Source organism: Electrophorus electricus, chromosome 1 (genome assembly GCF_041902795.1).
Source record: "Electrophorus electricus isolate QZ-2024a chromosome 1, ASM4190279v1, whole genome shotgun sequence".
Lineage (NCBI taxonomy): Eukaryota > Metazoa > Chordata > Actinopteri > Gymnotiformes > Gymnotidae > Electrophorus > Electrophorus electricus.
The window spans coordinates 32,247,150-32,273,829 of NC_137497.1; the positions used below are offsets into that span (position 1 = coordinate 32,247,150).

At 48.1% G+C, this 26,680-nt stretch overlaps 1 protein-coding gene across 5 annotated transcripts in view; it reads right to left on the minus strand.

Moving 5' to 3' along the window:
- Position 1: 1 nt before the first annotated feature.
- invs (inversin) overlaps positions 2–26,680 on the minus strand; it is a 30,418-nt gene continuing 3,739 nt past the window's right edge. Inside the window, exons 3-19 of one of the 5 annotated variants that reach the window (XM_081715308.1) lie at positions 23,620–23,785; positions 21,654–21,750; positions 20,364–20,530; positions 18,175–18,348; positions 16,091–16,258; positions 13,697–13,877; positions 13,437–13,546; positions 12,559–12,730; positions 10,659–10,814; positions 10,118–10,347; positions 9,266–9,372; positions 8,907–9,116; positions 7,484–7,788; positions 6,704–7,403; positions 4,472–4,677; positions 2,107–2,214; positions 2–513 (exon numbers count right to left, since the gene is read on the minus strand). In XM_081715308.1, the coding sequence (XP_081571434.1) occupies positions 470–513; positions 2,107–2,214; positions 4,472–4,677; positions 6,704–7,403; positions 7,484–7,788; positions 8,907–9,116; positions 9,266–9,372; positions 10,118–10,347; positions 10,659–10,814; positions 12,559–12,730; positions 13,437–13,546; positions 13,697–13,877; positions 16,091–16,258; positions 18,175–18,348; positions 20,364–20,530; positions 21,654–21,750; positions 23,620–23,785 (3,301 nt within the window). In that variant the 3' untranslated portion in view covers positions 2–469. Of the gene's footprint in view, positions 1,718–2,106; positions 2,215–4,471; positions 4,678–6,703; positions 7,404–7,483; positions 7,789–8,906; positions 9,117–9,265; positions 9,373–10,117; positions 10,348–10,658; positions 10,815–12,558; positions 12,731–13,436; positions 13,547–13,696; positions 13,878–16,090; positions 16,259–18,174; positions 18,349–20,363; positions 20,531–20,771; positions 20,784–21,653; positions 21,751–23,619; positions 23,786–26,680 lie in introns of those variants that run through there. The other 4 variants (XM_081715305.1, XM_081715311.1, XM_035526455.2 and 1 more) reach the window with 4 other exon arrangements.

Consider the following 26,680-nt stretch of genomic DNA (forward strand, 5'->3'; position numbering starts at 1 on the left):
CTTGATCGGTGTTCCTGGTTTCTTTATTTTTGCTTTATTAACAAAAAATAAAAATGTGTTTAAACAGACAAGATTATAATAGTTATACACAAGGTGCTAATGACGACTGCATAGCAACCACTCGACAACCAACCTTTCATCTGTATTCCATTAATGATCAACAGAAGTCTTCAAACTATGAAATGACAGTAAAAATTTGGTAATTGCTTACAGGGGGCTGCTGTGGGCAGAGAACATCTTTTTTTTCTTCTTTTTTTTTTTTTTTTACAACCAAAAGAAACCATCAGGACTATTTTTAGAGATCGATAAAGGAGGGTCTCTGTGCTAGTCTGCCCTGGGGCGGGGGTGATTAGCGGGGAATGCGCCCTGTGGACAGAACGGCTCCGGGGAGCTTTTCACACACCGGCTTCTCCACCGGAGCCGCGCCGCACAAGCTCCCTTTCCCAGTGCACCCAGCAGCATATCATCGTTATAACTCAGCGGTGAGGGGAAAAAGCGACATTCTGCAAGCATCTGAAAAGACAAGATTTTAAAAATAAGGATGGCGCTGGACACAAAATAAAAAACATGGCTCTTCAGAATAAATAAGAGCAAAGGATGAGCACACGAACAAGCAAATAATGCTTGTGGTATAAAGACACGGTATAAATTAAACATAAAAGAGTGAACAGGTTTTGCAGCAAAAGATAAGAGCAGTTGGTCTGACGCATCCAACAGGCTGCTTGGAGTTTAAAATAAAACTGAAACGCCAGTGACGCAGCGAAACGGAACGGCCACGCGGGCTCCTCGCGCTTTCGCTCGCCAGGGCCGGTGTGAATTTCCACTCGCGCCCTGCTCATCGGCACCTGGCATCCCCCCCCAGCATGTATTAAGTAGTCCCGTGCAGGTGGTCTTGTTATGTCAGGTGTATGTCACCCATACGACAGGCGTATAACTTGCCGATGACAGGATGAAAGGTTATCGCATACGTATGTTGCATTTGTGGGCTTAACCTCTGACATATGTGGTTGTCAATGGCAGCAAAACAAGGTTTGTTCTGGACACATGGACTAGAGCCACATCCGATCTGAAGAACATACTTTTTCTCTCTCTCCCTCAAACATTCTCCCTAAAATAGGAATATTCTGAGGGTTTAGTAAATCTTCGTTTGCACAGGCAATTTCAAAGTCACGAAGTCAAACAAATTAGACACTGTTCGCTTAACCTGGAATTGTCATTAGTTTAAAATCAGTGCTCATCACCACTCTGGTGTTGGCACTTATGGAGGATTTTGGAAAACATGATCTAAAACTGTCATGTCTGTCTCTCTGGCCACACATGTCTGACTCGGGGGTTGATCAAGCACACAAGTGGAATGGTTTTAAGGATGATTCTGAGTTGTCTGTGGAGGAGGTGTTTGCATGTATGTCAGTTGCTGGTTTAATTTAGTACTGGGGATTGTGTGTGTGTGTGTGTGTGTGTGTGTGTGTGTGTACACATGACCCTGCTTCAGTATATTGGTCATCTGCTTGTGCATGTGTATGGTATACTGATGGTGCAACATGTTCCTGCTGTGGTAACTCTGGTTGAGTGTGTGTGTGTGTGTGTGTGCTGAGGGTCCATCATTCCTTGCTTCTGTTGTTGATCTGACTGCAGGCACTCTGTGGTCGTAGATGATAGGAGTACTGCTTAGCTTGACTCAGAGAGTCCAGTAGGTGCACACACTCCACACCGCTCACTGGGGAACACACACACACACACACACACACACACACACACACACACACACACACACACACACACACACACACACACACACACACACACACACAAAGGACGTCTGAACACACACACACAAAGGACGTCTGAACCCAAATTTGTCTCGAACAAGTCCATGATAAAGTAGAGGTTTGGATACAATGAGAGGGATGGGTCCATCCTCCTCATCAACACAGCCCTGTCTATAGTACCCAAACTCACCGATCAGAATCAGAAAGGAATCTGATTGGTTGTGAGAAACAAGTTTGTCCATTGCCTGTGCATGTACGTGGTCACCCACAGTAGCCTGGAAACTGCAGCTAAGTACAGTCTCCTACTGCGGTTGGTGTGTGTGGTGTTTGCACTCACGCTGTATGGCACTCTTCAGCGACAGGTCCAGTAGAGGTTGACTCTGGCTGTGAGAACTGAGGGTGTGCACAGCTCTGAGAGGCTGCCCCCTTTTGGCCTGGGCACCTCCTGTACAGAAAAAAAGGACAAATGGTGGAAATAAATAAATAGATTAGATAGTTTAGATAGTTTAGATAGTTTAGATAGATAGATAGATAGATAGATAGATAGATAGATAGATAGATAGATAGATAGATAGATAGATAGATAGATAGAATACAAGAGCACTTTCATTACACAGGAGTTACAGCAGGTTTAGATAAAGTGGATGTGGGGGGTGTGTGTATTTGTGTGCATGGAGCATTATGGTAAGCTGGGAATGGAATGTGTGTGTGTGTGTGTGTGTGTGTGTGTCCAGGGTGACTGAGAGGAAGAGTTGCGGAGGTGCAGGGGGTGGTGTGTGCATGAGAAGACAGCTCGACATTCCGTCTGACAGCGCTGAACTTTTCAAAGCAGAGCGTCGCTTGGGCAGGAGGGTGTGGGGGAGGGGTGGAGGGATGGGGGAGGGGGGTGTCTCCACCTTGCTCAGCCATCATCACCTGTTCATGTCCGTGAAGGTCAGTTGCGTTAACTGGGTTGAAACTCCACCTTATCTGCTTATATGAAAGTAAGTTTGTGTGCGCGTGTGTGTGTGAGAAAGGGGTGGAGGTGATGAGATGCGGGAATGCTGTGTGAAAATCGCCTGAGCCTCTGCTTGTGTAGTCTCTTGGAATCATCCTTTGGATGCCGCCCAGATGTGCTCCTACGGGAGTTCTCCAGCACGAGTGTAGGAGCGGAGTTATGCACTGAGCGTCCTCCACCTGCACCACCCAGCCAGGAGGAGCCGCTTATCTTAGGGGTAATTCCACAGCATCTCCAAGGTCCCAGTAGCACCTCACAGTGAAACATACACTATATTGCCAAAAGTATTCGTGCGTCTGCCTTTGCATGCATATGAACTTGAGTGACATCCAAACCTTAACCAAAAGGGTTTAATATGATGTCAGCCCACCCTTGCAGCTATAACAGCTTCAAATATTCTGGGAAGGCTTTCCACAAGGTTTGGGATTTTTTTACCATTGTTCCAGAAGCGCATTTCTGAGGTCAGACATTGATGTTGGACAAGAAGACCTGGCTCACGGTCTCCGCTCTAATTCATCCCAAAGGGTTGAGGTCAGGCCAGTCAAGTTCTTCCACATGAAACCAACTCATCCGTGCAGACATATGGGAACAGGAAAGGGCAATCCCCAAACTGTTCCCACAAAGTTGGGAGGATGAAATTGTCCAAAATCTTTTAGTATGCTGAAGCAGTTCCTTTAACTGGAACTAAGGGGCCAAGCCCAACTCCTGAAAAACCACCTCACACCATAATCCCCCCTCCACTAAACTTTACACTTAGCCAAATGCAACCGCCAAACCCAGACTCGTCCATCGGATTGCCAGACGGAGGAGCGTGAGTCGTCACTCCAGAGAACACGTCTCCACTGCTCTAGAGTCCAGTGGCAGCGTGCTTTACACCACTGCATCTGACGCTTTGCATTGCGCTCGGTGATGTAAGGCCTGGATGCAGCTGCTCGGCCATGGAAACCCATTCCATGAAGCTCTCTACACACTGTTCTTGAGCTAACCTGAAGGCCACAGGAAGTTTGGAGGTCTGTAGCGGCTGACTGCAGAAAGCTGCTGACCTCTGCGCACTACGCGCCTCAGCATCCGCTGACCCCGCTCTGTCATTTCACGTAGCCTACCGCTTCATGGCTGAGTTGCTGTCGTTCCCAATTGCTTCCACTTTGTTATAATACCGCTGACAGTCGGCTGTGGAATATTTGGTAGCGAGGAAATTTATAATTCATATAATTATCACTTTGTTGTGTCCTTTTAATCCTCTTCTGACACCAGTTTCCGATTTAAAGAAGCGTATTCCAACTGTACAGTAATGCCCTAGACGTGTCCAGAGGAAGACACCTTGGGAACAAAAATTTAAATGAGAGGTGTGACAAGAAGGTGGTTAAAACTCCACTCCACTACAGCATTGGTCACGTGACTCCTGATTCACATCACAGATTCATTTGCCTCCTGATTCATGGCACTTAGTCATGTCCAGCTGCGAAAGCTTGTGGAAATGTTGGCCACCTCAGAGCAAGGAACCGGATATCAAATGATAGGTTTTGGAGGAGAACATGGGACACGGGAGATGACGCCTAGATTAGTCGGAATTTTTCAGCAGGGATGTGCTCAGAGAACACCAACCCTTTGCCTTCTTTGGTTTCAACCATTCAGAACAACACGTGTTTGGAACATATATTTGAAACACAAATAAACAGTCACTCAGAGTTTCAAAGGAACTCACCGTAGATCTGTTGTAGTACAGAGCTCTTCTTCCCTGCCGCCTTGCCAACAGGCGACCGCTCTTCCGAAGTGCTCCTCTGGCGAGAGAGATCCTCTTGGATTGGCCGCTCCCATAATGTTTGAATCAGAAGGGCGGTGACCTCTGCAGGCTCCGCCCTTTTAACTCTCTCCCTCAGCACTTCCCTCAGCCGACGCCGAACGCAGAACCTGTAGGGAAGTGGGAAAGTGCTTGTTAACCATTCAAGAAGGAAAACACATTTTCGACTCCCAACGTTTGTCAACAAATACATACATAGAACTTTTGGGGGGAGCCAAAGCGGTTGAAGTTGAAAGCGGGCGCTCTTCGAGACCGAGCACAGGCCCCGGGGAAGCGGCCTCAAGCTGGATGGCCAGTCGCACGCAGCTACACCAGCTTCCCACTGCTTCCATTTACATCTCCGGCACTTGGCAGACACGGCTTATTTGTGTGTGGCTGTGTGTGTGTGTGTGTGTGTGTGTGTGTGTGTGTGTGTGTGTGGCCACGTGTGTGGGCTCTCACTCACACACACACACACACACACACACACACACACACACACACACACACACACGCACGTGCCTTGACCTCTGACTCTGACTCGTGCACCTAGCGCAGGAGGATCCACGAGCAACCACGAGAAAGATCTGGCTCTGATGCTTTGATGTACTCAGCATTGTAATGCCATGGTAACAGGGTAAAGTACTGACCTTCGCCTGGTATATCTCAGGATGAGATGAAACCAGACATCACAGTAGCAGCATTGCTGACACCACGGATCGGTGTGAACAGGACACGGCGGGATTCGCATGCCTATGTCACGTGGTGTATAGTACAGGCAGACAATGAATTTCCAGGACAGCCTGGAAATTCAAGACAATTAAACTGACAGGCAAGCAGTGTTTGGTTTTTTTTAATGATGCTGCAACACTGCATTTGCATTATTCCAAGACATACTGAATTTAGAAGCAATCATCTCTGTGTAGGTAGGTGAAGCCTTTTTCATGTCTACACTCATGTGTGGATCAGCTGTGGTTTCACTGTGGAACTGAGAGTAGCACTGTACATCACCCAGGTCAGGGGTTATTTCAGTAGCTAACAGGAAATGACATGGTCACGTTTGAAGTAGAACGGCTGACTTCAGCTCGGTTTAAGCCTATGGAAAGTCGTTATTTCCGTCTTGAAAACCCAAGGTGACTGTTGTGCAGACAGCTTTTTGTCTGTCTGTCTGTATTACGTTAGGTATAGAATTAATTCAAGATGAGACAAGCTGCTTTTTATGCCCTGGCATCAGTACAAAACATCTAAATGATGTTCAGGTGTCAACGCTACCTAAAATACCATGGTATGCAGTACAGTAATCCGCCACACCGCTACTAGACACGAAGGAGCACAACCTTTCAACTGTATGTGTGCGGTATTAAGAAAGGCTGGGAAAAGCCTGTTATCTGTTATTGTAGTAAAGCCACCCAAGGTGCGTGTGGGCAGGGCACTTGTGCGGTTTTGTAATTCCAGCTGTTTTATTGCTCTGTTGAAATTTTAAGCATTGATGATGTGCTGATCTTTATACTATTGCTCCCCAAATGCCTCGTGCGTAGAATTTGTAGATCTCTGAACACTTATAGCATGCCTTCAAGTCCAATCGTGGTGAAAGGCAGCCAAGCCACGCCCCCACACCCGCCATGCTGCAGTCGTCTTTATTTAGCCCCTCCCCCTGCCTGCTTCTTCACACAGGAGTCCGACACTGCTACGGTCCGAATGCTAGTCAAACACAGACGCTGATTTTAGGCTAAAACTGTTTGGTGACCACGTGGAAATGTTTTCACACCGTATCCGAAGCACATGAAGCAGTCGAGCTGTCACTGATGCTTGAGGTTGTACAGGGTTTTTTGAGTGGTCAATTTTTGTACTGTACTTTAGAATCCCAAATGTAAATATATAAATAAAGAAAGAAAAAGAATATTGTGAAAATTTTCAGAAATCAAGCGAATTTTGCTTTAAGTGGTGCTACATGCCATGTTAAACTTTTGATCTTCTGCTATTTACTGTACTACCCCCACCCCCCTCAGGACCTGTATTTTCTTAGTGATGCATAAATGTGCATATAGTGATATCGCACGTGCGTGCCCCGATATCACACGTGCGCATGGCACGTGCGTGCAGCGGTATCACACGTGCATGTCGTTTGGCAGAGGAGGGGAAGTGTGCCACTCCCACCTCCTCCACGCGCTCTGGATTCTCCGCGCTGCTTCCGTCTCTTGGCTCTTTCTCATCCTCCTCTGCTCTTTCCCTCGTTCCGCTCCCTTTGCTCTCTCGCAGTCTTTCCGCCCCGTCTCCGTGCCGGCTCCCGGGCGCCGCTCCGACTTTCTCCCCGCCCCCCTCTCGCCTCCAGCCACGCTCGCGGCCCGCCCTCCCGTCTCCCTCTCCGTGCCTCGTTTGGCCTCGTCCCTCTCGGGCCATCCGTCCCGCGAGCTGCCCGCGTCCCTCCCGGGCGGCCGGAGCGCCGGCGCCGGGCGGCTCCTCCCGGACGCCGGTTTGAGAGTGGCGTCCCCCGAGCCGCCGGCGGGGACGGGTCCGGCCAGAGACGATTTTGCGGCGGCTGCTGGAGAAGCCCTGTGCCGGGTCCCTGCAGTCCTGGGGCGGGCCGTGGCCGTGGGCCCGCGGGTGGCGAGCGTGGGTGCCGGGTCAGGCTCCGCAGCTCCCCCTGCTGGGTGGAGTCCCGCGAAGCCAAGGCTGGAACTGCCCTGCCTGCTGGGCCCCGCCGGCGATCGGCATGCCATACTTGGCACGCGCTCCTCAGACACACACACCTCCGTCGCCGTGTCTGCGTGGTGCCTGGGGCTCGGAGAGGTCACTGGCTGGGTTGGGGTCGCAGAGGGGTGCGAGGGGTTCGGTGTTTCAGTCTCCGTCCTGCGCTCTGGATTAAAATCAATACACTTATAACAATACGCCAACGGTCACGCATGAAAATCACAATTAGGCATCCAGTCTACGCACCTTGATGTTTGTGCTTTTTGTTTGTTCTGCTCTGTGATTGGCTATGCTGTGCTTTGGATGGTCTTCGAGGTTTGGGACCTTTAGGCATCACCGGGTCATTAACATCTCCACCGTGGCCCATCTCTGCCAGTGACAGCCTCTTGCCTCCTGCTTGCACCACTGAGATCTGCTGCTGGGAATCCACTTCAGCCAATGAGATCTGTTGTCTGGAAACCACCTCAGCCAATGAGATCTGTTGTCTGGAAACCACCTCAGCCAGTGAGATCTGTTGCTTTGCTTCACGCCTGCGTTCCTCTTCCCTCTTCCTACAAACGAGGGGTACCTCAGATCAACTGACACACACGCACGTTTTATGTATGAGGTCGAGGTGTTGATTTGAACATGAGTGTAATTCACACTGGGACCCTCTGCCTAAACTCAGCCTTCCATCTGCCACAACCATGGCTGGTTTTTACATAGAAAATTATTTCAGGGAATCGAATCATAATAGCTAAGGATTTGAAATGGTTATGCATTACAGTAACCATACAGAACACACACACACACACACACACACCCCCGTCTGTGTGTTTATATGGCCAGGACACCAGTGAGTTTAAATGAGTAGCACAGCTGTAGCCTGACGGGGCGTTTTTGTACCACTTCATCCGCAGACAGTGCAGGTGACAAGAATGTGAGGAATTCTTCTGAACGAGGAATTGTTTTGGTGAGGCTGTGCTAAGGTGTGTGTGTCTGTGTGTGTGTGTGTGTGTGTGTGTCTGTGTCTGTATGTGTGTGTGTGTGTATGTAGAGATTACATTTTAAAGCGTGTGCACGTGTACGTATTCATTCATCCTGTTGGCTGACAGATTCTAAATGTCACATGGTCCAACAGCTTAGCAGTACACAACTGACAGAAGAGAGAATCTCTCTCTCTCTCTCTCTCTCTCTCTCTCTCTCTCTCTCTCTCTCTCTCTCTGCTTTCTCTCTCTCTCTCTCTCTCTGCTTTCTCTCTCTCTCTCTCTCTCCCTCTCTCTGCTTTCTCTCTCTAAGTCTGTGTCTCTCCGTCCGTCTCTCTATTGGCAGCAGAGAATTGATGGTGATGTTTAATCATACAGCACGTCAGACAGGTGCAGGGAAGGATCACGGTCCTGAGCAAATATTCCAAATCCAATATTCACACATACACGAGCCATTCATCACACTCATCACTTAACCCACTTACACAGCAAAGCACAGCTAAAGAGCCGCGTCACATCCACTCAATGCCAGCCACATCTGCCCAGAGGAACTTAAGTGTGGGAGTGTGTGTCAGCGTCACTGGGAACTGTGTTATTAGTGTGTGTGTGCATGTGTTGGTATGAGCGTGTTTGAGTGTGTGTGTGTGTGAGAGAGTGTGGGTGTCAGGATGAAAGCGCTGCATGTGTGTGTGTGCGCGTCTCACTTGGCGGCGTCCTTGCGAAGCTGCTCGTGTTTCATTAGGAGGTTCTTGCGTTCCCTGAAAGCGCGGCGGACTCTGTAGCCCTTGTAGAGCGCCTGGATGGTGCAGGCAGCGATGTCCTGGATGGCCGCGATGGACAAGGCGCCGTGCTCCAGCAGGAACTGGGTCACCTCCTGGTGCTCTCCCAGCAGGGCGTAGTCCAGGGGAGTGTATCTACACACACACACACACACACACACACGTGTGACACGCAAGAGTACTGGTACACTACTACATAGAATTAACACATCCTTACGCATTATAAGCGCGCGCGTGTGTGTGTGTGTGTGTGTGTGTGTGTGTGTGTGTGTGTGTTGGATTACCTTTCTTCTGTATGCTCCATATGGTTAGGAAAAGCTCCACACCCCAAGAGCAGCTTCACAGCATCCAGATACCCATTATTACATGACCAGTGGAGAGCGGTCCTTCCCTTGACACCCACACACACACACGCACGCACGCACAAACCGTCATTAGCTGGCTGCTACTTACCCAAAAAATTCTGAAGCATCACTATGCTTATAGAAATTTCTTCTCCTTATACCAACACTCCTCTAACTCCTCCAGACCCTCTACCCCAGCCAAGGGGCCACCTCAGACACTCAACCCCAGCCAAGGGGCCACCTCAGACACTCAACCCCAGCCAAGGGGCCACCTCAGACACTCAACCCCAGCCAAGGGGCCACCTCAGACACTCAACCCCAGCCAAGGGGCCACCTCAGACACTCAACCCCAGCCAAGGGGCCACCTCAGACACTCAACCCCAGCCAAGGGGCCACCTCAGACACTCAACCCCAGCCAAGGGGCCACCTCAGACACTCAACCCCAGCCAAGGGGCCACCTCAGACACTCAACCCCAGCCAAGGGGCAACCTCAGACACTCAACCCCAGCCAAGGGGCAACCTCAGACACTCTACCCCAGCCAAGGGGCAACCTCAGACACTCAACCCCAGCCAAGGGGCAACCTCAGACACTCAACCCCAGCCAAGGGGCAACCTCAGACACTCAACCCCAGCCAAGGGGCAACCTCAGACACTCAACCCCAGCCAAGGGGCAACCTCAGACACTCAACCCCAGCCAAGGGGCAACCTCAGACACTCTACCCCAGCCAGGGCAACCCCAGACACTCTACCCCAGCCAGAACTGCTATGTAAGGGGGTGTGCCAGAGTCCTACCTCCTTGTCTTGAATGTTGGGGTCTGCGTGGTGTTGGATGAGCAGGGCCATGCAGTTGATGTAGCCGGCATACGCGGCGCAGTGCAGGGGGGTCCGGCCCGCCTGGTCCTGCAGATTCGGCCCCAGCCCGTTCTCCATTAGCACCTCACACACCTCCGCGTTCCCGCCCAGCGCCGCCCAGTGCAGGGCTGAGTGTCCGTCTACGTCTGCCAGAGCTACGCATGCGCCACCTGAAGCACACAAAACAAACGTGTGCAGGAGCGCACAGTCATACACGCTCGTGCGCACACACATGCACACGTGCGGGCACATGCACGGATGTGCAGGCACACATATAGGCATGCGCACGTGCACACCATTTCACTGCGCGTTATACTGTGTATGACTATGTATGTGACGAATAAACCGAACTTGAACACACACACACACACACACACACACAAACACATACACATACACACAGAGGCACAAATGCAGACATACAGTCACACACAGGCATACCCACACAAGCATGGGGGCACACATATGCACACACACACACCTTTGATGAGTGTGAGAATGACATCCCGGTGTCCCATCTCACAGGCACGGAAGAGAGGAGTGTGTTTCATAACGTCCAGAGGATCCACCATGGCTCCCTGCTCCAGCAGCAGACGCACGGTGGACACATGGCCAGAAAGGGCCGCCGCATGGAGCGCTACACGCACACGCGCACACCCACACGCACACACACGCACCCACACAAACACACAAAAACACACACACGCATTATCCCAGATAATAAGCATGTATAATGTATATGCTGCCTCTCTGCCAAACTGATTAACATATTGACACAATAGGTAAACCTGCTGATTAAATGAAAAATGTAACTATAATGCTAATTTTAAATGACACCGACGAAGAGCCCAATGGGAAGGGGTGTGTGTGTGAGAGGGTGTGTGTGTGTGTGTGTGTGGGTGGGGTGTGTGCGTGGGGGTGTGTGTGTGTGTGGGTGTGTGTGCATGGGTGCATGTGTGTGTGGGTGTGTGCGTAGGTGTGTGTGTGTGAGTGTGCGTGGGTGCGTGTGTGTGGGTGTGTGCGTGGGTGAGGGTGTGTGGGGGTGGGGTGTGTGCGTGTGTGTGAGAGTGTGCGTGGGTGCGTGTGTGTGTGAGTGTGGGGTGAGTGTGCGTGGGTGCGTGTGTGTGTGGGTGTGTGTGTGTGTGTGGGTGTGGGGTGTGTGTGTGTGTGTGTGAGTGTGCGTGGGTGCGTGTGTGTGTGAGTGTGCGTGGGTGCGTGTGTGTGTGTGTGGCCGTGTGTGTGTGTGGGTGTGTGCGTGGGTGTGTGTGAGTGTGCGTGGGTGTGTGTGTGTGTGTGGGTGTGTGCGTGGGTGTGTGTGAGTGTGCGTGGGTGTGTGTGTGTGTGTGTGTGGGTGTGTGGGGGTGGGGTGTGTGTGTGTGTGAGTGTGCGTGGGTGCGTGTGCGTGTGGGTGTGTGTGTGGGTGTGGGGTGTGTGTGTGTGTGTGAGTGTGCGTGGGTGCGTGTGTGTGTGGGTGTGTGTGTGTGGGGGTGGGGTGTGTGTGTGGGTGTGTGAGTGTGCGTGTGTGTGTGTGTGTGTGGGGTGTGTGTGTGTGTGAGTGTGCGTGGGTGCGTGTGGGTGTGTGCGTGGGTGTGTGTGTGTGGGGGTGTGTGAGTGTGCGTGGGTGCGTGCGTGGGTGGGTGTGTGTGGGTGGGTGTGTGAGTGTGCGTGGGTGTGTGTGTGTGTGAGTGTGCGTGGGTGCGTGTATGTGTGTGTGGGCGTGTGTGTGTGGGTGTGTGTGGGGGTGTGTGTGGGGGTGGGGTGTGTGTGTGGGTGTGTGAGTGTGTGTGGGTGTGTGTGTGTGTGTGTGAGTGTGCGTGGGTGCGTGTGTGTGTGAGTGTGTGTGTGTGTGTGTGAGTGTGCGTGGGTGCGTGTGTGTGTGAGTGTGTGTGTGTGTGTGTGTGGGGGGGGGGTGGGGTGTGTGTGTGGGTGTGTGAGTGTGTGAGTGTGTGAGTGTGTGTGGGTGTGTGGGCGTGTGTGTGTGTGTGTGAGTGTGCGTGGGTGCGTGTGTGTGTGTGAGTGTGCGTGGGTGCGTGTGTGTGTGTGTGTGTGGGTGTGTGAGTGTGCGTGGGTGCGTGTGTGTGTGTGTGTGTGGGTGTGTGAGTGTGCGTGGGTGCGTGTGTGTATGTGTGTGTGGGCGTGTGTGTGTGGGTGTGTGAGTGTGTGTGGGCGTGTGTGTGTGTGTGTGTGTGGGCGTGTGTGTGTGGGTGTGTGAGTGTGTGTGGGCGTGTGTGTGTGTGTGTGTGAGTGTGCGTGGGTGCGTGTGTGAGTGTGCGTGGGTGCGTGTGTGAGTGTGTGTGGGCGTGTGTGTGTGTGTGTGTGGGTGCGTGTGTGTGTGTGTGGGCGTGTGTGTGTGGGTGTGTGCAGAGGTGTTCCTCTCCCACCTGTTCCTCCGTATTTGTCAGCCATGTTGATGTCCAGTTCCCCTTTCAGCTGCAGCATGGTCCTGATGACATCATCGCTACCCTTCCCAGCAGCCCACATAAACGCCGTCCTCCCCTCCAAGTCAGGCTCGTCCCGGACTGAGGGGTGCTTCAGGAACACGGCCACTGTGTCCTGACACACACACACATACACACTTTTTCTAATTCAATTCACATTTATTTGTATATTGCTTCTCACATGTTTCACAAAGCAACTTTACAGAAATAATCTATACACAGGATCCGTGTCCAGGCCCCTAATGAGCAAGTCAATGTCACAGTGACAAGGAAAAACTCCCAGAGAGCAAGAGGAAGAAACCTTGAGAGAAACCAAGACTCAGAAGGGGAACCCACCCTCCTCTGCTCCACAGTGAATGGTAAACTAATAACTCATAATGAATTATGATGATTACACTTTTAACTTCAACTTGCTATAAAACCTGAAAAAGCATTATTAAACTATTAAATATTTACCAGAGGTATTCAGATTATTCAGTGAAAACCAATTAAGAGTTCTAGTCAGAGTCCACACAGTAAACATCTAAACACAGTCTAGCAGGAGCACTGATGGCAGTGGTGATGGGCTCTTCCGTACAGTCTGCATGGTGCCCGTGGTTTTTGATCTTTTCAGGACACACACACACACACACACACATACATACACACGCAAATGCTTAACTCATGGCATGCTTCAAATATACACTGACACATACAAACACACACACACACACACACTCTGCTTAACATGTGACATGCTTCAAATACACATTCACTTGCACGCACACACACATGCGCACACACACACATGCGCACACACTCGCACACAGAGCGCATCTTACAGCATAGTTGCTCTGAGCACCGTAGTGCAGTGGCGTGGCCCCCTGGCTGTCTGATGGAATCGTGCCTGACTTGTTCCTCTCCAGCAGCAGATGAGCAATCCTTGCATGGCCTGCACACACAGCCATTCCACCAATCAGCACGGCACAGACGGTCGTTCCGCCATTGAGTGCATTGCTTACGGACAGCCGCGATTCCTGGGCAAAAGTGTCATCTGTGTCCGGAATCTCGCCAATTTCAGTAAAACTCATTATATATATACCCAGCAGCGCGGCCCAGTGCAGAGGCGTCCGGAACAGGTTGTCGTAGGCAGTGACGTTGCAGCCAGCATAGGACGCCAGGACCTCCACCACAGCCTCGTTCCCATCGGCCACGGCGAAGTGGAGCGGCGTGCGTCCCTCATAATCCTGCCAGTTCAGCAGCGACTCGGTGGGGGCCGCCTCCTGCACACGCACACAGGCACGTGCCAGAACGCTGAGCTGGGGATCAGAAAACTACCTGGACAGTTTGGGAGGAATTTCGCAGCAATTCCTAAGACACACTGTAGCTGGTGGGTCGGGGGGAGATGTCAGCGATCCGGCAGTAAATTAATAATCATGTGACCGGGAAATAAAAGCCTCCTTCAGTAATTAGGGAGTCGTAGTGTGGAATTTACTTTCTTCCACCAAAGGCAAAGTCCTCCAGAGGCTTTCAGCTTTAATCAATTGGTCAATTTGTTCTACTCCACCCGCACGTATTCTCTTGATGCAGTTACATCACTTCAAACCAAGTGACCCAATTTAACACCTCAGCCATGATTAAACAGTGAGACAGGATACGCTCCGGGTATTGTACTACACAAAGAGTAATTGGCTAATTATCAGCAAACTGTAAAAATGGCAGGAGAAAAATACTTCCCCAAGATCATTTCCAAACATTCACACCCCCAACATAAACACTGTACTGAACCCGCGTAATAAAGTCACTCTCCAGGCTGCAAGCTGAAAGGTGTGGGGTGTTTTTAAGGTTCTTCATTTCCAAAACTCATAAGGTGATTTATTTTATCACTCTCCCAGAAGCCCTTTGATTCACCTATATGCTCTGCCTTTCTGGATCCCTTTGAAACCGTGACCTTGTCTGACGTGTCGGAACTACTTTTGGGTATGTTCAGGTAGACTTTTTCTTGTGCTGCACAGTACTGGTCCCAGCATTTTATCTTTAATGTGATAATATAACAGTTCTTTATATAATAGCACTGTCCCAGTCAGCTTTAACTCTCAGTTCTCCAACCTTTACTGAAGAAGCGCAGCGTGGATATGACATCTTTTGGAAATTTGTGGCCAATCTCTAAATTATCTATCTTTTGAAGTTTCTAAAGACTCATGTTTAGTTAAAAACTATATTGTAGAAGCATTCCAGTCTAGCTTAGGGGAACTGCACTACAGGGTTTTGCCTCCTGTCTCAAGAATAGAATCTTTTCAGTGACGTTTGGTCATTTCCTCTCTTCTTCGGCTGCAATCAACTTTAGATGACTTCAGAGCTCTATTTAAGGTTCTATACAGTTTTCCCTGTACATGCTTCCCTTGGGACTTCCCTAATACAAAAATAAATAAATAAAAATCCTACCTTTTCTATGCAGACAATAACAATTCAGTTATATCTACCCCTTGAACAAGGTGTTAAGTGCTCTGTCCAAGCTACGCATGACTTTGAACATATGAAATGCTGGATGTCCAAAACTGGTTTAAAACTGAATGATGAAAAATGTATTTTCATTCCACATAAACTATAACCAATCACTCTAAATGTCATTTCTCCAAAATCTCTGGCCTCCTGTGCCCATATTCCATTTCACAAGCCTAAAGATCCTCCAGTCAGTTGGTGTTAACCACTCTGTAATCTAAAGTTGACAGAGCTTTTCCTGCTTCTGTGCTGAAACTCTGGAACAGTTTACCTGTCTTTAGAAGGATGTCATCCACAGTTGATGTTTTTAAGTGTAATTCAAAAGCACATTAATATTCCCAGGCTTTTGAGTCCTCTTAAATGGTTTTAAAGCATTTAACTTTTGTAAAGCTGCTTTACTTTTACTTTCCATTACATTAGTTTCAACCATGTTTCTCTGCTTTACTATTCATTTTATTCTGGTAAACAAGTTTTCTTTTTTGATGTGTTGAAAATGTTTTTACAGTACTCTGGTCGGTTTATTTTTAAATGTGCTCTAAAAATAGAAATGACTGACTTCCTATGACATGTAATTCACTGCGAGTTTGTACTGGGCAGCTACTAATATTTACTCAAATTCTGCTACAGAGGAAAAAATTCTTCTGAAAGAATAAGAAATATATTTCACCTTAATGAGTTATAATATGAATTTTATGGAGAATATTTCTTTACCACTGTGAGGTGTACATCAGAATACAGATTATGAGGTCTGGATCTCTGAAAGAGAGAGTGTGTGTGTGTGTGTGTGTGTGTGTGCGCGCGTGCGTGCACGTGCGTGCGTGACAGAGGGAGAACTAGTGTGTGATTGTGTGTGTGTGTGTGTGTGTGCATGCGTGCGTGTGTGTGTGCGTGCGTGTGTTTGTGTGTGCGTGTGTTTGTGTGTGTGTGTGTGTGACAGAGAGAGAACTAGTGTGTGATTGTGAGTGTGTGTGTGTGTGTGTCACTGTGTTCTCACCAGGATGCAGCGCACAGTGTGTGTGGCGTTGGGGTGTGTGTTGTGAGCTGCCCAATGCAGGGGGATTTTGCCCTCACTGTCTGGGATGCCGATGTTCGAGTCGTGTTTTATCAACAGCTTCACGTGTTCAGGGTGGTTGTAGAAGGCACTCCAGTGTAATGCTGTTTGCTGTATACACACACACACACACACACACACACACACACACACACACACACACACACACAGTTTCAATGGTTATGTTTTCTTATTAAGGTATTTCTGCAAAGTACCTTAAGCAAACTGAGGTTTAATATGGTAGTCAGTGAAGACAATTTGCATCACCCATGTCAATAAAATTACAAATGTTAAATCACCAAAAGATTCAAAAGTGACTGCATATCAGAGGTCATGCACAAACAGGTTCATCACATAAGCTCACTATTCCCACTGTTACTATCATTTGCTGTTAAAAGATTACCATTAACTCAATTGCTGTTATTATTAACTATTAATTGTTTTGTTTTTTTAGCTTTTCCCACCCATTTCTGTAACAGAAGAAGGGTTCCTTCATTTTAAAATGTCTACTTATTTGCCTTACTAACACTTGATTTCATTCTTCAAGACTTCAACATCAAATTTTAGAAAACACAGCAGTAGCTGAGGCTGGCTACCTAAGATAATGTTTTAAGGAATGTAACATTGTTATCCAACTAACAACAACAGCTGTGAAGAGGCATTACGCGTACAATCATGACACCTTTTACTAGCTGCTAGTTATTCCTGTAAATCAGGGGAAAATTGGACATAATTGCTCAAACTTTATAGTCGCCGTATTAATTTACTCAGATTTCCCCAGTGAATGTTCAACTGCATATTAACGACTACTTACAACTCTTTTCAATTCAAACGTGTAAAAGGAGGAACATGCTACAAAAACCAAAATTCTAAATGTTACTGAAATGTTAAAATAAATAAATGCTAATATTTAAAAAATATATAGTTATATAGTATTGCAGTAGGAAAGAAACTTTAGTTTAACAATGGGCTCTATATACATAAAATATGCATAAAAATATCAAATGTTTATAAATAAAATAATTACTTGGGGCCCCCATACATCGCTGCTATTTTTAATCCCCAAAAACTGCGCTGTTCCACTCAGATTATTTAATCCCACTACAGCAGTTTTACTTTGGATACTTTTTAAAGTACTGTACTGAGAATACAGTAGGTCTACTTTGACTGGAATGCCATTTTCCCCAGGGCTATCCCTCGGGTACTGGATTTGTGTACTTCGTCCATCACTGCCTAACGCTATATATTCTACGATCAGTACTAGTGCAGTCACAGGAAATGATCAAAAAACCTTATAAATGTAGACCAAGCCAAACGCAGCTCATAACTTCAGTATTTTAATGTATTTTAATCATTTGGGCCTCAGTACGCAAGGCTAAGATGCAGGATGTTATGGTTAGGTCATTAGTTTCTGTGTGGCATGCGCCAAAACATTTTTTCCCGCAAAGTTCTGAGACATGCTGGTCTCCCTGTTTGTGAGAAACCATCGTTTCGAGTAGTCGGTCTGGATTGCATTACCTGAGCTGGGAACCGGTGTTCATATCCCCACCCCTACCGCGAGGTGCTCTCTAAATTACTAATACCGGTACAACTATTACAGCCAATTACTATGACTGCAACTTTAAACGGCGCCATTACTGCCAACGAAAGAAGCTGCGTCTAAGGTTGCTAGTATATGCCATTATCGCGCAATCATTCTTAGAAAAAAAAAAGACTTTCTTGGTTGCAGCACGCGGCTAACGTATGCATGACCGCCCGGTGACCTCAAGGCCGCGGTCGTCGTTGGAGGCACGCCATCGCAGGTAAACACGGAGACCCAAAACCTAAAAGGGGTCCGTGTGCAGTGATTCGCAAGGAAATATATTTGAATATAATTTATTATTATACTATTTAAATGGGCTTGGGCTTCATATTCTCCCCCCAAAAAAAAGGTCACAGTCACACCTATACACACACGAGGTGACCTCGGATTGACCCCCGGTCCATCCCCACAGTGTTTACGGCAGAGCGGAGTTTGCGTGCTTTACTTTGTTCCTGTCCTGAGTGTCCACCTCTCCCGGTGCCATGTGTTTCAGGAGCAGAGACAGGGGCTTGGCGCTGGCGTGGCGGGTGGCCAGGTGCAGCGACGTCATTTCCTCCACGTCCTTCAGCAGCCAATCAGCATGCTTCGACAGCAGAAGCTTCATGAAGCGCACGTTTCCCTGGGGTGGGTACGCAGGAACGTGCAATGCTCAGCAACAAGGTGCAACAGTGTTTAAATGAATGGTCTAATACACCGCCTTACACACCACGACATCCTCTACAGTGTTTAGTTTTAAAATGACACCTGGGTCGGGTTTATGGCCACTGTAATCAATTTTTAAAACAGCTATGCGGTATGCACCCATTACCAAGGTTCAGTGTTAGGTATGGTTACCTTTTAAATGTTTTATCTGAGTATTAATATTTATAAAGACAAACATTTATACTATGTAACATTCACAAAGGAATATGTTAAAACTGCAATAATAGCTGGAGTTGAAATAATAGTGACGTTTTCATTCTTTATTTGGGGGTAGTCGCCTGGCTTCTTGGTTTGAGCAGTGCAGTTGAAATAAACCCTCTGTTTTAGGGCTTTTCTTTATGTATGTGTATGAATGGAAAGGAAGCAGGTCTCTTATGTCCAAGAATCCTGTCTAGCCTACTTAGCACTACATAAAACATCTTGGAGATATCCTTGTGTGTGTGTGTGTGTGTGTGTGTGTGTGTGTGTGTGTCAGGGTTCATGGTCTCTATTCTCAGCCCAATTAGTGTGTTAATCCCTAAGCTACAGCTATTATTGATCTAGGTGTCAGAGTGGAAGCCATCAACCCCTCCTCTTCACCACGTCTCCCCTCCACTCTCGTCCTCCCTCCCTACCCATCTCCTCCCAACACCAGCCCCCACTCCACTCCCCTCTCCTCTCTCCACTCCCCTCTCCTCTCCTCTCTCCACTCCCCTCTCCTCTCTCCACCCCCCACTCCACTCCCCTCTCCTCTCTCCACTCCCCTCTCCTCTCCTCTCTCCACTCCCCTCTCCTCTCCTCTCTCCACTCCCCTCTCCTCTCTCCACCCCCCACTCCTCTCCACTCCCCTCCCCTCTCCTCTCTCCACCCCCCACTCCACTCCCCTCTCCTCTCCTCTCTCCACTCCCCTCTCCTCTCCACTCCCCTCTCCACTCCTCTCCAGTCCCCTCTCCTCTCCCCTCCTCTCCTCTCTCCACTCCCCTCTCCCCTCCCCTCTCTCCACTCCACTCCCCTCCCCACTCCCCTCTCCTCTCTCCACTCCCCTCCCCTCTCCCCTCCACTCCCCTCTCCTCTCTCCACTCCCCTCCCCTCTCCCCTCCACTCCCCTCTCCTCTCCTCTCCAGTCCCCTCTCCTCTCTCCACTCCCCTCCCCTCTCCTCTCTCCACTCCCCTCTCCTCTCCACTCCCCTCTCCTCTCCACTCCCCTCTCCTCTCCACTCCCCTCTCCACTCTCCAGTCCCCTCTCCTCTCTCCACTCCCCTCCTCTCCTCTCCACTCCCCTCCTCTCTCCACTCCCCTCTCCTCTCTCCACTCCTCTCTCCTCTCCACTCCCCTCTCCACTCCTCTCCTCTCTCGTCCCCTCTCCAGTCCCCTCTCCTCTCCACTCCTCTCCTCTCTCCTCTCCTCTCCACTCTCCTCTCCACTCCTCTCTCCACTCCACTCCCCTCTCCAGTCCCCTCTCCAGTCCCCTCCCCTCCTCAAATCCTGGCCGCGCTCTCCCACAAGTCATATTATTAGTTTTATTTATGATTCCAGTTATGAGCGTAAGTGCCTTACAAAATGCACTTTTGATGTTTTTGGTGCAAAAACATTAAAACCGGATGTCACAAGCCAGAGGCATTCGTAACAGCACCCCAGGCAGCGCTGACGAGGACAGTAGGGGACACTAGGGGGCAGTAGACCCTCACATCACAGCTCCTGTCGGTACGCGTCATCCTGTAGGCTCGTGTGCTGTGGGCTGCGTCAACAAGTTACTGCTAAAGAATAATCCAAAAGAAAACCAAGAAAAGGAACGCGTAGGTGTGGATGTGAACAGAGATTAAAAAATTGAGAATATGTGTGCGTGAGAAGAGAGAGGGTGTGTGCTTCTGTATGAATCTGAAAGGCAGGGGAGAGAGTGAGAGTGTGTGTGTAAGAGAGAGAGGCAGAAAGTCAGCGTGTGTATGTTTTCACCCTCTGGGCAGCGAGGTGCAGAGCAGTTCTTTTGCTGTGGTCAGCTTTGTTCACAGAAGCGCCTGCCTTCAGTAAAGTCTCAGCACAGTCCAAGCGGTCGGCCAGCACACAGTACATGAGAGGAGTCCTCCCAAACTGATCCTCACTGTCCCTGAGACACGGATCAGCTGTACACACACACACACACACACACACACACTTTTTACATGTCACTTTACCCACAAGATTTGGCTGTTACATCTCTGAAGAGGAATAGAAAGCCATTTGTGTGTGTGTGTGTGTGTGTGTAAGTAGCTGTGATCAGTCTTTGTAAGGGCCGTGTGTACGTGTGTGTTTGTACATCTGTGTGTGTGTGTGTGTGTGTGTGTGTGTGTGTGTGTGTGTGTGGGTGAGAGTATATGTAAATACCTGTGATTAGTCTCTGTAAGGGCCGTGTGTACGTACATGTCTGTGTGTGTGTGTGTGTGTGTGTGTGTGGGTGAGAGAGTATGTGTAAATACCTGTGATTAGTTTCTGTAAGGGCCGTGTGTACGTGTGTTTGTACATCTCTCTCTGTGTGTGTGTGGGTGAGAGAGTATATGTAAATACCTGTGATTAGTCTCTGTAAGGACCGTGTGTACGTGTGTGTTTGTACATCTGTGTGTGTGTGTGTGTGTGTGGGTGTGGGTGTGTGGGTGAGAGAGTATATGTAAATATCTGTGATTAATCTCTATAAGGGCCGTGTGTACGTGTGTGTTTGTACATCTCTGTGTCTGTGTGTGTGTGTGTGGGTGAGAGAGTATATGTAAATACCTGTGATTAGTCTCTGTAAGGGCCGTGTGTATGTGTGTGTTTGTACATCTCTGTGTGTGTGTGTGTGTGTGTGTGGGTGAGAGAGTATATGTAAATACCTGTGATTAGTCTCTGTAAGGGCCGTGTGTACGTGTGTGTTTGTACATCTGTGTGTGTGTGTGTGTGTGTGTGTGTGTGTGTGTGTGTGTGTGGGTGAGAGTATATGTAAATATCTGTGATTAGTCTCTGTAAGGGCCGTGTGTACGTGTGTGTTTGTACATCTCTGTGTCTGTGTGTGTGTGTGGGTGAGAGAGTATATGTAAATACCTGTGATTAGTCTCTGTAAGGGCCGTGTGTACGTGTGTGTTTGTACATCTCTGTGTGTGTGTGTGTGTGGGTGGGTGAGAGAGTATATGTAAATACCTGTGATAGGTCTCTGTAAGGGCCGTGTGTACGTGTGTGTTTGTACATCTCTGTGTGTGTGAGTGTGTGTGTGGGTGAGAGGGTATATGTAAATACCTGTGATTAGTCTCTGTAAAGAGCTCCTGTCTCCATTCACCGCTGCAGCATGCACCTGAGAGTTTAAAGGGGCAAAGCCTGATGCTGTCAGGGATGACTACATCACACACACACACACACACACACACACACACACAAAACAGAATTCATACTTTTTACTCTAAAGCCAAATCCTACAGTGAAAATTCCAGAGTTTCATGACATTGACAACAGATTTATTTTTGGATATAGGCTCTCATAAAGCATAAACACACACACACACACACACACACACACACACACACACAGAGCATATATATCTCAGTGCTAACAGACAGGAAGAGTTTTGTAATCCTCAGACAGGAAGTAGCAGGCAGGGGGCGGATCCCCATAAGGATCACACCCTGACTCATTTTTTATTCATGCTCATCAATACTGCAAGAACAATTAAAAAATCAATTACACTGGTTCTACGTACACACACACAGACCCAAATGCCCCAATGAAATACTGACAGTAGAGCGTGTACAGCCTTGCGCCGCCCTGGTGGCACACAGTGGAACTGCTACAGCAGGTAAGGGGAAGGTCCCTGCTCAGGCCTCACGAGGCTCCAGCCTTTTCATTTATTTCATTCATTGTGTTCTTGTGTGTGTGTGTAAGCCCATGCACGTATGTGGCCACACACACACACACACACACACACACACACACACACACACACACACACATGCCTTAACCTCTGACTCGGACTCGTGCACCTAGCGCAGGAGGACCCACGGGCAGCCCCAGCAGGAAAGATCTGGTCTTAAACTAAACATCTTGGTCTAGTAGTGAGTTCTGTGTACAAGGACACTTAAACCACCTTGAAATTGATTCATCAGGAAAAGAAACTTGAGTTTAACACGGCCCCCGACACCATTTTAAGCACCCAACTCGCATTCGGTTATAAAGAAGCTAAATGTTTGGTTATATTGGCTCATTCTGTCTCACTTCAGTCTCACTTCCCCTCTCTCTCCCTTTGACACACACTAAAATAATTAGCCACAATGTTCTCACAGTCCTCAGGAAGGGGGTAATTGAGGTTAGTTACTGTAATTAATGCAGACTCATAAACCTCTTCACAGTTACAGCTACTTCAGTAACGCCTGTGCATGTTTTCTGAGTAAAGCTTTTAAACGATGTCCGATACGCTATAATTCAGCTTTATGTGACATTGAATTCTTAAACTGAGGAAACAAACCATCAAAGGCTCACACACGCACGCACGCACACACGCACACACGCACACAGACACACAGACACACACACACAGACACACAGACACACAGACACACACACACAGACAGAATATCTGGGATCAAGATGTGGAAAAAAGGTGGAAGAGGTATGCATTTTGGGAAAGAGGTAAATGTGAAATGAAGCATGTGTGTGTGTGTGTGCGCGCGTATGTGTGAAAAATGAAGTGTGTATGAAGAATGAAGTGTGTGTGTGATAGCGTGCATGTTTGCTATTGCAAGGGAAGGGATTTTCCACGACAGAAGCTCTTTATGGAGGCTTCGATCATACAGACCACAAGCTTTCCCCAGTTTACTTCAGGCAGTGACATATTCACACACACACACACACACACACACACACACACACACACACACACACACACACACACACACACACAGTGAAGTTAAATCAAACCTGCTATGCACATTAACACTCAGATGTCTTTGTAAACAATCCAGCAATTTTCACCATTTAGTGTAATTCAAGATCTGAAAAATTAGGCACTAGGACTCCTGTTGAAAAAACCCTGAAGAAGTAAACAAGTAATCTGTAAACAAGTGTAGATAACTCTGTTACCAGTTAAAACATATTCACCTTGAGTTTCTTTCTAACGGAAACATATCCGTGCCAAGAATAAGAGGCTATGAACCCTCTTCATGTTACAGAAGGAACACAGTTTCATCAAAGACAAACACCCACGCACACACACCTTTCTGCCGACACTCCGGAATACATCAGGAATTCGCATGATCTGTAGACAAAAGGAGGAGGCTCTGTGTGTGTGTGTGTGTGTGTGTGTGTGTATGCGTGCACGCCTGTCCAGGTTGTCAGGCCCTGCCAAGTGACTCCCCACGAGCATCTTAAGGATCAACCAGCTGAGTCAGGATTGAGAGAGAGAGAGAGAGAGAGAGAGAGAGAGAGAGAGAGAGCATAAGCATAATGAAGAAACACAGTAGGGTCAGAGGTTTAGTGGTGAGGATTTTGTGTGTGTGTGTGTGTGTGTGTGTGTGTGTGTGTGTGTGTCTTTGGCAGCTAAACGGCCATAGCTTCCAGCTTAAACTGGCCACTCCTATGTCTAACCCAGAGAGAGCAATCCTCTACCCATACTGCCACCTAATCACGGGAGGCAGAGTACAACCAATGAGATTCTGCCTCAATCTCAAGGGACCAATCATTAACACTTTCTCCCAGGAGAGCAACCCTTTTTGCTCCTGGTGGAGCCAATCCGCTGGGATTGTGGGTCTGAGTGACATGGTCGCCATGCGCCTCATTAGCTCAGATTACCCATAATGCAATGTGACAAATAAGACCCTAAGGTAAAAGAGGTGTGGCCTCTGCTGTGCAGGGTAATGCAATTGCAAGACTCCAGAGCTGTCCATCACAACAAAAAAAGGAGTAACTAAATGCAATACAATTAAGCTCTTATATACACATACATCGTGAATTTCAACAGATTCAGGGGCTTTTCGAGGTCAGTTTGAAAGGCAGCTGCTAGTTCTGCATTGTGTGTCTCAGGTAAAGGAGTGTCGTAAAGATCCGCTGAGCTGTTTGCACGAAACGCCTGTTTGTGTGTGAGACGGGCCGTCCCTGGCGGCCCCGCTGGTGCACTGCTATGCCAGGCTGGATACAGGCGACACTCTTCAGGGATTAGAAGCCAGCAGACGGAGCTTGACTGTGAAGACCTCACTCCTCAGTGTATAGTAGCGCCGAGAAAAGAATCTCGATCTGCCTCATGGTAATAAGAGGTTGCTTAAGACATTTTATCCAACCAACACTAGAATTTAAGAGGTGATTTGCCAAAAATAACATTATATAACAGTTATATAGTTATTCTGTCTACTGTAGTAAGATTGCAAGAATATGTGAAAGCTTATACAACCTCTGTAAAAAGATCAATCTCAGCTAGGCCACACCCCCAGAAAGTGTCTTTCTGAAGCCAGTGGGTGTGGCTACAAGTCTCTAATACTAATACTAATGCTGTGTTCACATCACAGACGTTTCTCACAGGTAAAGGATGAAATATCACTCTTCAGTCGTGGCTTTCTAAGAAATAGCAGCAAAAAGGCTCTGCACTGAAACGTATCTGATGGATAAGCTAGGTAGCAATGTAGCATGCTAGCCATGTTCATTTACATTGTTTATCTTTATGGACTGACTCAATACACTCAGTGTAGAAAAAACTTCATTGCCAAGCGAGCCATTGACCAGTCATGGTCAGGGTCAAATTGTCTTACTTGGTGATTGGTCAGTGTAGAATTAATTCACTCATTGTGGAAACAACTCACTTAGTGACTGGTCAGAGCTGGTGGCATAACCAAACACACTGGGCGTTACCAAACACATTGGGGCGAGTCGCGCAACGCAGCAAGGCATGTACCGCACCGCCAAGTGAGAGGTTTTAGGCTTGCTAGGTCGCTCTTTGATGTATTCCTAGTAAATCACACATCTTACATGCTGAAAATGAGACTGAAATCAGAAGCCCATCAGCACAGCAAAAAGGCAAAACTTTTGAAAACGGCTGCAGGAAAGGTTTAGAATCGCCTTTAGAAGGGGGATGTTATTAAGAATGCTAGAACATCACAGGTTTCAACACAGCATGTGCTTTAAAGGCAATCTGTGGCATCCACAATTACTTGCCTAAAATGTCAGTGTGCGGAAAAGTGCCATTATTCTGAAACAGTAAAAACATGTGCAGACGTTTGCCGGGAAGTGTTGCGTTCTTCTGTTTCATACATTCCTTTTCATCTTTAACCAAAACTGCAGAAATACATGCCATGTATTATGTACATACACACAACAGTTAGGACTTCACTGTAGGAATATTTCATACCCATCATTAGTGACACATTCTGCGTATGTTAGGATACGCCTAGAATTGGCGTGTGCGGCGCTAGTTTATGAACGGTATCTCAGCCCATCACTAAGTGCATTTTCTTTCAGAATGACGGCGAGCCCACTTACATCGCTGTCCTGTGTGTTATTATGTTTGTTTAACCACAGTGATTGACAGGGCCTCTAATTTCAATGAGGCTCAGGATCAATCGCTGATCTATAACGGAGGGGGTGTATTAGGAAGTAGGTAGCGCCGCATTGATTTTAACCATGGTTGCACTTGTGGCTCTGACCCTCCCCTGTGGCCGAGCAATGGTACGGCCAGGGCTCCTAAGAACAACGGTGCTGGTTGCTAGGATAGGCCACTAGAGGCTTTGCTCAGGGGTGATGGACTCCATCTACTCCATCTAACATCTATAATGATCCAGCAGAGACAGAGACGTTTCTCTTTTTGCTTGCGCCCTCACGTCCGTACATGCAAAAACGCATACAGCACAGACACACGCACACCTACACTAAGCCAGAAACACACACAAATGCGCACACACGACCCCCAGGCTAACCCCATACCCCCAGCGGCACCTAATTGGACCATATCTGTGATCTAATTAAACGTCCAATTAGTAAGAGAGGGGCCATTTAGCCGTGGGCTGGGTGCACTGCACACGGGAAATAATGTGATTGAAAAACAAACAGAAAATCAATGAGAGAGAGAAGACATATGGTCTGCGGGCTAATCTAGATGGATATGGAACAGCAAGACCTGAAGATACTGATGTCATTTTCTATAGGACTGTATAGTGTGCGCATGTGTGTGTGTATATGGTGCAACTGCACGGTCTGTGTGCGCAGGCGTTGTCCATGGTCCTGTACACACATATTAATTACGTTATTTTTCAAACACATGCTCTCACACTCACACACCACGCGCACACAAA